Source organism: Apodemus sylvaticus, chromosome 20 (assembly GCF_947179515.1).
Source record: "Apodemus sylvaticus chromosome 20, mApoSyl1.1, whole genome shotgun sequence".
NCBI lineage: Eukaryota > Metazoa > Chordata > Mammalia > Rodentia > Muridae > Apodemus > Apodemus sylvaticus.
This window is the reverse complement of record NC_067491.1, coordinates 56,696,751-56,710,379: the sequence shown is the minus strand read 5'-3', so window position 1 is coordinate 56,710,379 and position 13,629 is coordinate 56,696,751. Positions and strand designations below refer to the sequence as shown.

At 37.0% G+C, this 13,629-nt stretch overlaps 1 protein-coding gene across 1 annotated transcript in view; it reads right to left on the bottom strand.

The window, feature by feature from the left end:
• Nucleotides 1–1,622: 1,622 nt before the first annotated feature.
• LOC127670600 (vomeronasal type-2 receptor 116-like) overlaps nt 1,623–13,629 on the bottom strand; it is a 36,127-nt gene continuing 24,120 nt past the window's right edge. Inside the window, exon 6 of the mRNA XM_052165090.1 lies at nt 1,623–2,560. Coding sequence (XP_052021050.1) covers nt 1,623–2,560 — 938 coding nt within the window. The remainder of the gene's footprint in view (nt 2,561–13,629) is intronic.

The window sequence follows — 13,629 nt, the reverse complement described above, 5'->3', positions numbered from 1 at the left end:
TTAGTTGAAGATAGATAATTTTGGCTTCAAGGAAGATTTTATCAGTAGAAAAGGAAAAATATAGGAGAGGAAGCAGAGAGGAAGGAGTGAAGGAAGGAAAGAAGGAAGAAGGAGGGAAGAAAACGAGAGAATACTGGAGTTAGTTTATTTTTTCTTGAAAGAAAAGAAAGATGCCTTTGAAGTTCTGAAATTACTATAAATTCAGTGAGAGCAGTGATTCTCAACCCTTGAGTCATGTCCCTTCTGTGTTCACAGGACTCTTCACAAGAGTCACCAAATACCTTTGAATTAGGAGAAAATTATTTAATGATTCATAATGGTAGCAGAATTATTGTAATGAATTATCCATGAAAATAATATTATTATTGGAGTAACCAGAATATTTGGGACTATATTAAAGGGTCACAGAGTTATAGAGCTTGTGAACCACAGATTTAAGATGGTCAAGCAAATTTTAATTCATGTTAGGAGCAAACCATTACCTTTGTGAGTTTTGGGCAAGTGGTCTGCTAACTTAGTCTGAAAAATGGGGGTTACATGCCCACATTTTGAATAGATTTTAAAAGTAAAGAATTCTATGTGCTAAAAATTATGCATAATTTTTAGAGCACATTGTTTGTTTGCAAAGACTCAGGATTTAATCCACTGTTATCCTTATATGGTGTCAAGAAATAATTTTAGATTTTGAGATACACAAAATTTTCAAAATGTGTTGGGAAGTGTTTAAAGGACACTTTTCATAATTTTGGATAAGAAGGTAGTGAATAATGGTTAGAGTGATGTCACAATTAACTTATGGTTCCAGAGGAACAAGAATTTTATTGGTCAATATAATCATGTTACACATTGCACATAATGTGGAGCGGTGTCAGGGATTCGCCCACATGATGCTGACCTCAGACTCAGAGAACTAATTGCTTATTTAGCAGGACAGACATCAAGATGGGTCACATTTAGCTATGCCATGGTTTCTGCTGATTGCTGTTTCAGGACTTTAGTTGAAATAAGAACAGTACTGAAAGAATTGAAAATGTGAAAATTTGTGAGGAATGTTGAGATATGAAGTTTTATGTGGCAGTCAAACTGTGTGAAATTCATGACATGTGAAACTGTTAGAAATCAATGCCACCAGAAAGACATTGCATAGTCATCACTGGGAGAAATGAAAAGGTCCTTTAAGGAAAAAACACCACTGGTTGAAGTAATTAATATGATTTAGAAATAAGAATTTAGAGAAAAAGCCCCAGGACCATCACATGATTTGATGAATAGAGTGTCCTTATTGCAAAAAGTGACAGATTTCAAGAGGAAAAATTAATATTTTATGTCAGTGTAAACAATGAAAGCTCATGCTGTCATATCTCAATGTTATGATTGTTTTCAAAAGGGTTTTCTAAAGTTATATTAAAAATGTTTACTTATTTTAAGGACTGGAAATGCACTAGTCCAACTTCAGAAAATCGATTCCTTACTTCATCATGGGGTTCCAGGGAATTATGCTCAGAATATAATATCCGGTGAGAAGAAGCCATACCCACAAAGCCATCACAGGAAAAACATGTGACCTAATATGTGATGGTCAGATCGGTAGAGATCCAGTGAAATTCAGTTTAGATGAAGAATCATGTGAACAATGTTTTAAGTAAATATTTGCCCCTGTGGTGTCTTTCATCCCTGGTATGAGGAAGTGTGTTTAATTCTGGCCTAAACAAAACAATGTAGCACTTAGGGACAAAGATTACAATTAGAATGCTTGCACTGGAAGCCAGGATAGAGAACATTTCCATAGCTACCCTGACCTTCCCAGTGGTGCTGTGGTAGACAGGGAGGAACGTGACCCATACACTGCAGAACACAAGCATGCTGAAAGCCATGGACTTGGATTCATTAAATGTGTCAGGATGGTTCCTGGACAAGAAAGCCATGAGGTAACTACCCAAGGCCATGACTCCCAGGTAGGCCAGAGCACAGTGGAAGGCAACAGCTGAGCCCTTGTTGCAAAGAATGATGATGTGTCCCTGTTCAGAGTGAGCATCCATGTCAATAAAGGGAGGGGATGTTCCCAGCCATATGCCAGAGAGAAGTACTTGTATCAGAGTGCAAGATGGAATGACACACTTAGGGACCTGTGATATCTGCAACCATCTGATCTTTCTTCCTGGAGCTGTAATCTTGAAGGCCATAACTACAGTGATGGTTTTGGCCAACACAGTGGATAGAGTCACGGTGAACAGAAGTCCAAACACGTTCTGTTGCAGGATACATGTGGCTGTGTGTGGAAGACCAAGGAAGAGCAATGGACAGAAGAAACAGAGGGTCAGAGTGATGAGCAGGATGTAACTGAGAGATCTGTTATTGGCCTTGACTATTGGAGTGTCCCTGTGGTTTACAAAGACCCCAATAACAAGAGCTGTGAGAGTAGAAAATCCAAAGGACACGAATGTGAGTCCCTTCCCCAAGGGATCATCATAGGCCAGAAAGATGATAGTTTTCTCCAGGCAGTGTGTCTTCTCTGCATTTGCATAATGAGTTTCTGGACAGTGCACACACTGATCCATACCTGGTGGAAATGAAGTTGATCATGAATGCACAGTCAAGTTTCCCTTTACCCTACTACATTTTATGCTTCAAACTCATTGGATTGTTATTACAACCATGTCTCCTTGTCACTTTTGGTATGGAGATATGAGTATTCTAAAGTAAATAATTACACAAGTTAAGGTTTATACTTCTTTCCAAAAACCCGATGAAGAGTATCCTTTTCTAGAGAAAAGGGTATTTTTCACATTATACATTATAAATATATCACTGAGGAAACCATGCAGGAACTGGAGGGAGGATAAGGAGGTAAGAACTGAAGCTGAGTCCACTGGGGTGTGGTGCTGCCTGCCCTGCCTCTACTATTTTCCCTGACCTGCTTTGTTATGTAGCTTGTGATCACCTCCTCAGAGGTGCACCAACCCAGTGAGGCAGCGCAGCCAACAGCAACCACTAAACATGAGTATGTACAACGGATTTTCAATTGTGGTTTTTCTTTTATTACATAAATCCTGATTGTGTCAAAATGACAATGAAAAAAACCCATAAAATCTCATACCGAGAGCCTATTTATTTTAGTTGTATATTGAAGTATTCCTTTTTTTAAGCTTTTTACCTTTCTTTTATTTATATTTTGTAATACAGTTGAAGCACATATTTTCAAACTAGAAAATACAAAATTACAGTGCAATAACTAATTCTACTTTTATACCAGTTCTCAAAAATATTTCTAAATTTCCAATAGAAGATGCGAATTCAATTTTGAAATAGACATTTTTCATTGAATTTCTTATGTAATATGATTTTTTAGTCTGGGATATATGACACAAATTCATTTTTATTTATAAATTTTTTTCAGTTTGAAAATATTTTCTTCTCATGTGATGTTGGTTGGAAACTACTAAATATGTCTTCAAACCATTCCTTATCTTTCCCCAGCCCCTTTCATTTTTGATGGAAGGAAGTTCTCACAGGTATTATAGCGATGGATGTTTGAGAAAAGTTAGTAGGCCTTTTCTCTTTTAAGTACTACTGGGTTCTGTGATGAAATTAAGGGTAGAGTAGGGGATTTAAGTTCCTTTTAATATTGAGATAATTTCGTGGCTATTAGTTTACTGTTTTGGAAAACTTTTTGAAACATTTCCAGGAAATGTACTACTTAATAGTTAAATTTATGTTTTCTTTGTTCCTCCAGAATAGATTTTAAGAACTAAATCTTTGTGAATAAAACTCAGAGGAGAAAAATAAATGCTCCTAATATTATTTAATCACATATTTCTTGTCACAAATAACTTTCCGTATTTTTGTAAAGGCTTTATTTCAAAAACTATTTTAGTTTCACTTTTCCTTAAAAGATACAGAAAGACTACATTTACTTCTTTTTACACTCAGTACTGTATTTGTGTATCTTTCTTATGCTTTCTTGAACTCTCCTGTCAAATAGTTAACATTTTCTCAATGTGACTATTCATGCTAATGTAACACTTTTACACAAATCTGTTCTGCTGTGTTGTTAGATTATATTTGTTGCTGTGTTATACTAGCTTTTAATATTGTATCTTATAAACAATATTCATTAATTTATTGCAACTGATCTATAAGACAAAATTTATTTCGTATAAGGCGTATGGTTTGTCTTGAAATATATGTTTATTATATTTCCCTGTATTCAAATTCCTTTGATAAGTAATTTCTTTAACTTTTGAGTGTTCAACATATATGTAGCTGTATTTTTAATCAATGCAATCTGATAGTGTGATGTAGGTCTAAACCTTTATTCTATTCCATCCCTCCAAATGTACATATCTCTAACGTGTCTGAACTTCAGTCTGTAATAAAGGAAGCATTTTGGGGAGACAGTTGAAGTGGTCCTTCTACAACCACATTAAATTCGTAAGTGAAATTTATATGTCTTCAATCTGCATACAGGAACTATAACCGAATTAACAGGCAATTAGGTAGTCTATATGTAGCAGAGAAATACCTTATATAAAATATTTTACAGTCAAATAATGGAAATTAATAGATGAGGAAATATAATTATCCAGAAATCTGCACCAGACTTCTATTCTCCCACTACATCTCTGCCCAGGTTCATCAAGCCTGTTGATCCAGAACCAAAACATTTAGATTTCTTTCCTTCTCTAATCGTCCCTGCCCAAAGAACTTTGTCAGGCATGGCTCTGAGGAGATCGTCCCTGCCAGATATAAAATTTTCTGCCAAGTCTCTTGCCATCTTTTTAAGACCTGCTATTCCAGAACCATATAGCCCCAAAATATACACCAGGGGACTATCACACCAAGATCACGGTGGTTAGCCATCATCCCAATATATATCATAACAGGAACATGCAGTGACTAAAACATCTAGATGGCTGTAGGAGTTCTCTAGTGGAGTTTTTTGGGTCACTTAGGTAGACTATCATGACATCTGCAAATAATGATCGTTTGACTTCTTCCTTCCCAGTTTGTATCCCTTTGACCTCCTTATGTTGTCGAATTATTTATTGTTTTATTTATTGTTTTATTATTAAAAAAAAACATCTAGATGGCTAAAGGCATGAAACTAACTCAAACAAAAAAATTCAAGAATATTATGACACCAACAGGGCAAACTTACTCTACAACAGCAAGCCCTGCAAATCTTAACACAACTGAACCACGGTGCCCTTAAATCCAGTCTAATGAAGATGATAGAGGCCGTTAAAAAGGAAAGGAATAAAATGCTTAAAAAAGAAAAGGAAAACACAATCAGACAAATATAGGACTTTACAGAGGAAACAAATAAATCTCTTAAAGTAATAGCAGAAACTACAGTTAACCAGGGAAGTAAGTAAAGCTGTTCAGGAAATGAAAGTGGAAATAGAAGCCAGAATGAAAATACAAACTGAGAGTAAACGGCAGATGGAAACCCTAAAGAAGCTTACACAACAACAAATGCAAGGATCACCAATAAGATGAAAGGATGTAGGAGAGAATCTCAGGCATACAAAAATAGAAACTGGCACATCAGTAAAAGAAAATGTTAACGCTAAAATATCCCTGAAACAAAACAGCCAAGAAATCTGGAATACAAAGAAAACAAGTAACCTTAGAATGATCGGAATAGTAGAAGGTAAAGACTCCCAGATCCCAGGGTAAGAAAGTATTTTCAACAAAATTATATTAGAAAAAATCTCAATGTAAAGAGAGAAATACCTATAAACATAAAAGATGCTTGTGTAACACAAAATAGAGTGGGCCAGAAAAGTCCTCCCTCAACAAAATAATGAAAATGCAGAATGTAGAGGACTAAGAAAGACTAAGCACTGAGGGAAAAGACCAGGTATCATTCCATGGCAGACCTGTTAGAATTGTGCATTTTCAATAGATTCTCTAAAAACTGAAGGGCCTAGACAGATATCTAAAACCTATGAAAACATCACACATGCCAACCTAGAGTCCTATAACCAGCAAAACTGTCAATCACAATAGATGGAGTAAACAACCATAATTCAAGACAAGTCTGGATTTAAACAATATCTATCCAAAAATCCATTCCTAAAACAAAATGCTAGAAGGAAAACTCCAACAGAAAGATGATAGCTAATTTGAAGGAAACACAAGAAATAGGTAATTCCATACAAGGAAAATCAATTTAAACACACACAAACCCATATACACACAACACCAACATCAAATAATAGGGATGAACAAACACTGATCATTAATATTTCTCACCATCTATGGATTCAATTTCTCAATAAATGACACAGACTAACAGAACAAGTACAAAAACAGGAACTCTCTGTACTGGCTGGTTTTGTGTGTCAACCTGACACAGGTTGGACTTACCACAGAGACAGGTGCTTCATTTGGGAAAATGGCTCCATGAGATCCAGCTGTGGGGCATTTTCTCATTTAGTGATTACAGGGAAGGGCCCCTTGTCAGTGTTGCCATCCCTGGGCTGGTAGTCTTGCTTTCCATAAGAAAGCAGACCGAGAAAGCCAGGGATGCTAGCCCAAAAGTAACATCCCTCCATGGCCTCTGCATCAGCTCCTGCTTCCTGACCTGCTTGAGTTCCAGTCCTGACTTCCTTTAGTGATGAACAGCAGTGTGGAAGTGTAAGCTGAATAAACCCTTTCCTCCCCAACTTCCTTCGTGGTCATGATGTTTGTGCAGGAATAGAAACCCTGACTAAGATGCTTTCACTTTGCTGTATAAAACAAAGAACTCAGCAATACCAATAGACATTACCTTAGAGTAAGTTCTGAAAAAAATTTCCAGGACAAAAAGCCCTAGAAGTAAGCTGAAATAATCATTCTTATACTTATTAAAATAAACTTCCAACTAAAATTAATAAAAGGAGATGGGAATGGATAATTCATACTCAGCAAAGGAAAAATCTACTAAGATGATATTTCAATTCTCAACATGCATGCCTCCAGTTCAAAGGCATGAACATTTGTAAATGAAACATTGATAAAGCTTGAACCACATGTCAAACTCTGATCACTACTAGTGGTTAATTTCAACGCCCTGTTTTCACCAATTGACATGTTATTTAGTCAGAAACTAAACAGAGAAATAACAAAACTTACAGACATTATGAATCAAATGAACTTAAAAGGCATCTAGAGAATATTTCACACAAACACAAAAGAATATACTGTCTTCTCAGCACCTAATGGATTCTTCCCCCCAATATTTACCAGATAATCAGTCACAAAGCATCCTTCATGGATACAAGAAAATTGAAACATCATTTTTTCTGTTATGAGAGAACCTTGGAGGAAATTTGGACTTCAACAACAGAAATACCATGAAACCTAAACACTCATGAAAACTGAAGAACTCATTACTCAGTGATCTCTGGATTAGGGGAGAAATAAAGAAATTTTTAGATTTCAATAAAAACAAAGCACAGCAAACCCAAATTCTTGGGAAACAGTAAAAATAGTGCTAAGAGGAAGGATCACTGCACTGAGTGTCTTTATAAAGAATTTAATTTGAAAATTCTCAAAAGAGTAATTTAAGCATATATGTGAGAGCTCTAGAAAAATGAAATACCAGGAAGAGGAGGCAAGAAGAGGAAATAATCAAATCAGGGCTCTGAAGTCCCATTTGCCAATTCTTTATCTTAGAGCATAAGTCATTGGTGCTCTGTTCAGGGAATTTTCCCCTGTGTCCATGTGCTCGAGGCTCTTCCACACTTCCTCTTCTATTAGATTCAGTGGATCTGGTTTGATGTGGAGGTCCTTGATCCAATTGAACTTGAGCTTTGTACAAGGAGATAATAATGGATCAATTTGCATTCTTCTGCAAGCTGATCACCAGTTAAACCATAACCATTTGATGAAATGATAATCTTTTTCTCACTGGATGGTTTTACCTACTTTGTCAAACATCAAGTGACCATAGGTGTGTTGTTTCATTTCTGGGTCTTCAATTCCATTGCACTGATCTACCAGTCTGTCACTGTACCAGTTTACCATTCACTTTTTAAACACTGTTGCTCTGTAGTATAGTTTGAGGTCCAGGATGCTGGATTCCCACAGAAGTTCTTTTATTTTTGAGAATCATTTTTACTATCCTGGGTTTTTTGTTATGCCAGATGAATTTGAGAATTGCTCTTTCTAACTCTGAAAAATTGAGTTGGAATTTGGATGGGGACAGCATTTAATCTGTATATTGCTTTTGACAAGATGGTCATTTTTACTATATTAATCCTGCCAATCCACAAGCATGGGAGATCTTTCCATCTTCTGAGGTCTTCTTCAATTTCTTTCTTCAGTGACTTGAAGTTCTTGTCATACAGATCTTTGACTTGTTTGGTTAGAGTCACATCAAGATACTTTATATTGTTGGTGATTACTGTGTAGGATGTTATTTTTGTAATTTCTTTCTCTTACTGAGAAACACCTAAAGAAATGTTCAAGATCCTTAGTCATCAGGGAAATGCAAATCAAAACAACCCTGAATTTCGGCCTCACCCCAGTAAGAATGGCTAAGATCAAAAACTCAAGTGACAGCAGGTGCTGGCAAGGATGTGGAGAAAGAGGAACACCCCCCCCCCCACTGCTGGTGGGACTGCAAGCTGGTACAACCACTCTGAAGTCAGTTTGCTGTTTCCTCAGAAAATTGGACATAGTATTACCTGATGACCCAGCTTTACCACTGCTGGGCATATACCCAGATTATTCTCCAACATGTAATAAGGACACATGCTACACTATGTTCATAGCAGCCAGAAGCTGGGAAGAACCTACATGTTCCTCAACACTGGAATGGATACAGAAAATGTGGTACATTTACACAATAGAATACACTATTCAGCTATTAAAAACAATGAATTTATTAATTTTGAAATTCTTAGGGAAACGAATGGAAGCAGAAGATATCATCCCAAGTGAGATAACCCAATCACAAAAGAACACACATGGAATGTGCTCACTGATAAGTGGATATTAGCCTAGAAGCTCAGAATACCTAAGATACAATTCCCAGACCAAACAAAGCTCAAGAAGAAGGAAGACCAAAGTATGAATACTTTGGTCCTTCTTAGAAGGGGGCACAAAGTGACCATGGGAGGAGATAAAGAGACCAAGTGTGAGCAGAGCCTGAATGAAAGACCTTCCAGAGACTGCCCCACAGAGAGATCAATCCCATATACAGTCACCAAACCCAATCACTATTGTGGATGCCAACAAGCACTTGCTGACAGTAGCCCGAAATAGCTGTCTCTTGAGAGGCTCTGCCAGTAGCAGACAAGTGCAGAGGTGGATGATCTCAGAAAACCACTGAACTGATCATAAGGTCCCCAATGGAGGACCTAGAGAAAGGTCCCAAGGAGCTGAAGGAACTTGTAGTCCCATAGAAGCAACAACAATATGAACCAACCAGAACCCCCCCAGAGCTCCCAGGGACTAAACCACCAACAAAAGAGTACACATGGAAGAACCCATGGTTCCCGCTTCTTATGTAGCAGAGGATGGCCTTGTTGGACATCAAAGGGAGGAGAGTCCCTTGGTCCTGAGAAGATTCGATGCCTCAGTATTGGGGAATGCCAGGACAAGGAAGCATGAGATTGTAGGTTGGTGAGCAGGGGAAGGGGCGATGGAATAGGGCGTTTTCAGAGGGGAAACGAGGAAAGGGGATAACATTTGAAATGTAAGTAAAGAAAACATCTAATCAAACATAAATAAATATATATATAAATAAATAAAATCAGAAATGAAAAGGGAGGCAAAAACACAGACAAGAAAAAAAGAAGTGTTAGCTTACTTCAAAGCTTATACTCCACAAAACTGGAAAAGCTTAATGAACTGGCTGAATTTCTAAACAAATTCCACACTTACTAAAGTTAAATCAAGATCAGGTATCCTATATAAATATCTGTAAAACCCTAAAAAAAAAAAAAGAGAAGCAGTCATGAAATGTCTCTTGATTAAAAATACCCTAGAAAATTGGAATACCCAAAACAAAATCCACACATCAAATGATGTGCAAGAAGAATGTAGAAGAGGCCCCTAGTTCTGGAAAGACTCAGTGTAGAAGTATAGGGCAAAACCAGAACAGGGAAGTGGGAAGGGGTGTATGGGAGAACAGGGGGAGGGAAGAGGGCTTATGGGACTTTTGGTTAGTGGGCTAACAGAAAAGGGGAAATCATTTGAAATGTAAATAAAAAATATATCAAATAAAAAAAAAATACCCAGGGCCAGGTGGTTTTATTTCAGAATTCTCCCAGACTTTTAAAGGAGAGCTAAAACCAATGCTTCACGGATTACTCCACCAAATAGAAACAGGAGCACTGCCAAACTCATTTTATGAGTCCACCGTCAAACTGATACACAAATTTCACAGACTCAACAAACAAAAATAATTTCAGACCTATTTCACTTATGTATATTGATGCAGAAATACTAAAAACAATCTATAAAAATCAAAACTCACAAACCAATTCCAAGAACACATCAAAAATGTCATAAACCATAACTCAGTAGGATTCATCCCTGAGATCCAAAGATGGTTCAATACATGAAAATCCTTCTGCCTGATTCACCATAGAAAAAAACTGAAGAAAAAAAAACATATTGATCATCTCATTAAATGCTGAAGGAAACATTATGAAAATGTGATACCAATTCATTCACAGAAAGGAACCTCCTAGCTTGACAGAGCACTGGAAATCCCAAAAAGCAGCAGAAAGTGTCAGATGCAGATATTTGTACCCAACCAATAGACAGAAGCAGCTGACCCCTGTTGTTGAAATAGTGAAGGTTGAAAGAAGCTGAGGAGAAGAGCGATCCTGTAGGAGGACCAGCAGTCTCAATTAATCTGGACTTATGTGATCTTTCGATCACTGGACCACCAAACAGGCAGCATATACCAGCTCCCAGCACACATACAGTAGAGGACTGATGGGTCAGTGTTATGAGATGATGCACCTAACCATCAAGAGACTGGAGACCTCAGGGAGTTTAGAGGTCAGGCAGGTTGGGGGTCTGGACCTCCATGTGGAGACAGGGGGTGTGAAGGAAGTATGAGATGTTGAACAGTTGGTGAGTAGATGGGGGTGAATAAAATATGGAGTGTAAAAAATTAATTAAAAGAAAGAAAATGTGACATCAATTCATTTTTAAAGTATTTGAAAAATCAGGGATATATGTCAAAGATCTAAATTTTACACAAACAACATACAGAAAGCCAGTAGCTAATATCAAATTAAATGGACAGAAACTTAGGTAATTCCACTAAGATCAGGGACAAGACAATGTTGCCCACTCTCACTAATCTATTCAATACAGAGGTTGAAGTTGTAGCTGGAACAGTCAGAGAACTAAAACAGATCAAGTGGCTACAAATTGGAAAGAAAGAAGTCAAAGTATTGCTTTTGACAGATGATATGATAATAAACATAAATAATTCCAAAAATTTCTACCAGAGAACACGTACAACTGATGAACACTCGGGGAGTAGGGGCCCAGAAAAGGGGAAATCATTTGAAATGTAAATAAAAAATGTATCGAATAAAATTAATAAAATTAATAAAAAAGAAAAAAGAAATAATAATTAAAGAAATATTAAAAATCAGAAAAAAGTGGCTGAATACAAAATTAACATTAAAAATGCCATACTCCTTCTTTACACAAATGATAAATGAGCTGAGAAAGAAATTAGGGAAACAGATTACTTTACAATATTTACAAATAATATAAATATCTTCATGTAATTCTAGCCATGCAACTGAAAACCTATAAGAAATTATCTTGAAATCACTGAAGAAAACATTGAGAAAGATATCAGAATATCCAAAGATCTCTCATGCCCTTGAAATTGAAATTAACATAATGTAAATGATTACCAAACCAAAAGTAATCTACGTATTCAATCCAATTCCCATCAAAATTACAATTCTTTACAGACCTTGAAATAGTAATCTTAACTTTATATGGAAAAACAAAATCCCAGCATCACTAAGGGAATCCTGAACTATAACAGAACTTTTGGAGGCAACCCCATCCTTGACCTTAAGTAATAGTAATAAAATCTGCATGATACTAGTCTAGGAACAAACATATTGATCAATGGAATCAATCCTCAAAGCCACATGCCTACAGACACTTAAATTTCTGACAAAAACCCAAAATCATACAATAGGGAAAAAAGAAAGCATCTAAATAATAGTGGTGAGCTAATGGGATGTCTGATGTAGAGGAATGAAAATAGATGTATATCTATCACCCTGAACAAAACTTCAAGTGAAGTGGATCAAAGACGTTAGCATAAAGACTCCAGAGAACCAGGTAATGCTATTAAAAATGGAATACAGAGCTAATAAAAGACTTTCCAAATAAGGAATCTCAAGTGGCTTAGAAGCTCCTAGTGAATTGTTCAACATTCTTAGTCATCAGGGAAATGTAAATCAAAATGACCCTCAGATTCCACCACACACCCTTTAGAATAACTAAAATCAAACTCTCAGGTGACAGCAAATGCTGGTAAGGATGTGGAGAAAGAGGCAAACTCTACTATTGCTGGTGGGAATGGAAGCTGGTAAAACCACTCTTGAAATCAGTGTGATAGTTTCTCAGAAAATTGTAAATAGTACTACCTGAGGATCCAGTTACACCACTCCTGGGCATATATCCAAAAGACTCTCCAATATGATCATATCAGCCTTTTTTATAATAGCCAGAACTTGAAACAACCCAGATGCCCATCAATGAAAGAATGGATACAATACTTATCATGCAAATACGCAATGGAGTGCTATTTAGCTATTAGAAATGGCAACTTTGAGTTTTGCATTCAAATGGATGGAAGTAGAAAATACCATCCTCACTGAAAATGTTGAGCAGCAAAAGAACATGAAACATATGTACTACTCTCTCATAGTGATGTGGCTATTAGGCAAAAGGCTTGTAATACCCACCATACAATGGACAAACAATGAAGATCAAGCTGAAAGAAGACCAAATTGTGGATCCTTCAGTCCTACTTAGAAGATGGAAGAAAATAATAATGGGAGCTAGAGGGAAAAAATTGGTTGACAGAGCAGAGGATGAGGAGAAAAGAGTGTCAGGATACAATTCACAGACTAAATGAAGCTCAAGAGGATAGAAGAACAAATTATGGATACTCTAGTCCTTCTTAGTAGGGGGAACTAAATACCCACAGGAGGAGATACAGAGACAAAGTGTAGATCAGAGACTGAGGGAGAGATAACCAGAGACTGCCCCACCTAGGGATCCAACTCATATACAGTTACAAAACCTGGACACTATTGTGGATGCCAACAAGTGCTTGCTGATAGGAGCTTGATATAGCTGTCACCTGGGAGGCTCTGCCAGTGATTGACAAATATAGAGGTGGATGCTGTCAGCCAACCATTGAACTTAGCACAATGGACGAACTAGAGAAGAGACCCAAGGAGCTGAAGGGGTTGCAGCGCCATAGGAAGAACAACAATATGAACCACCCAGCTCCCCCAGAGCTCCCAGGGACTGAACCATCAACCATAGAGTACACAGGGATGGACCCATGGCTCCAGATATATAAGAAGCAGAGGATGGCCTAGTTGGACATCAAAGGGAGGAGAGGCCCTTGGT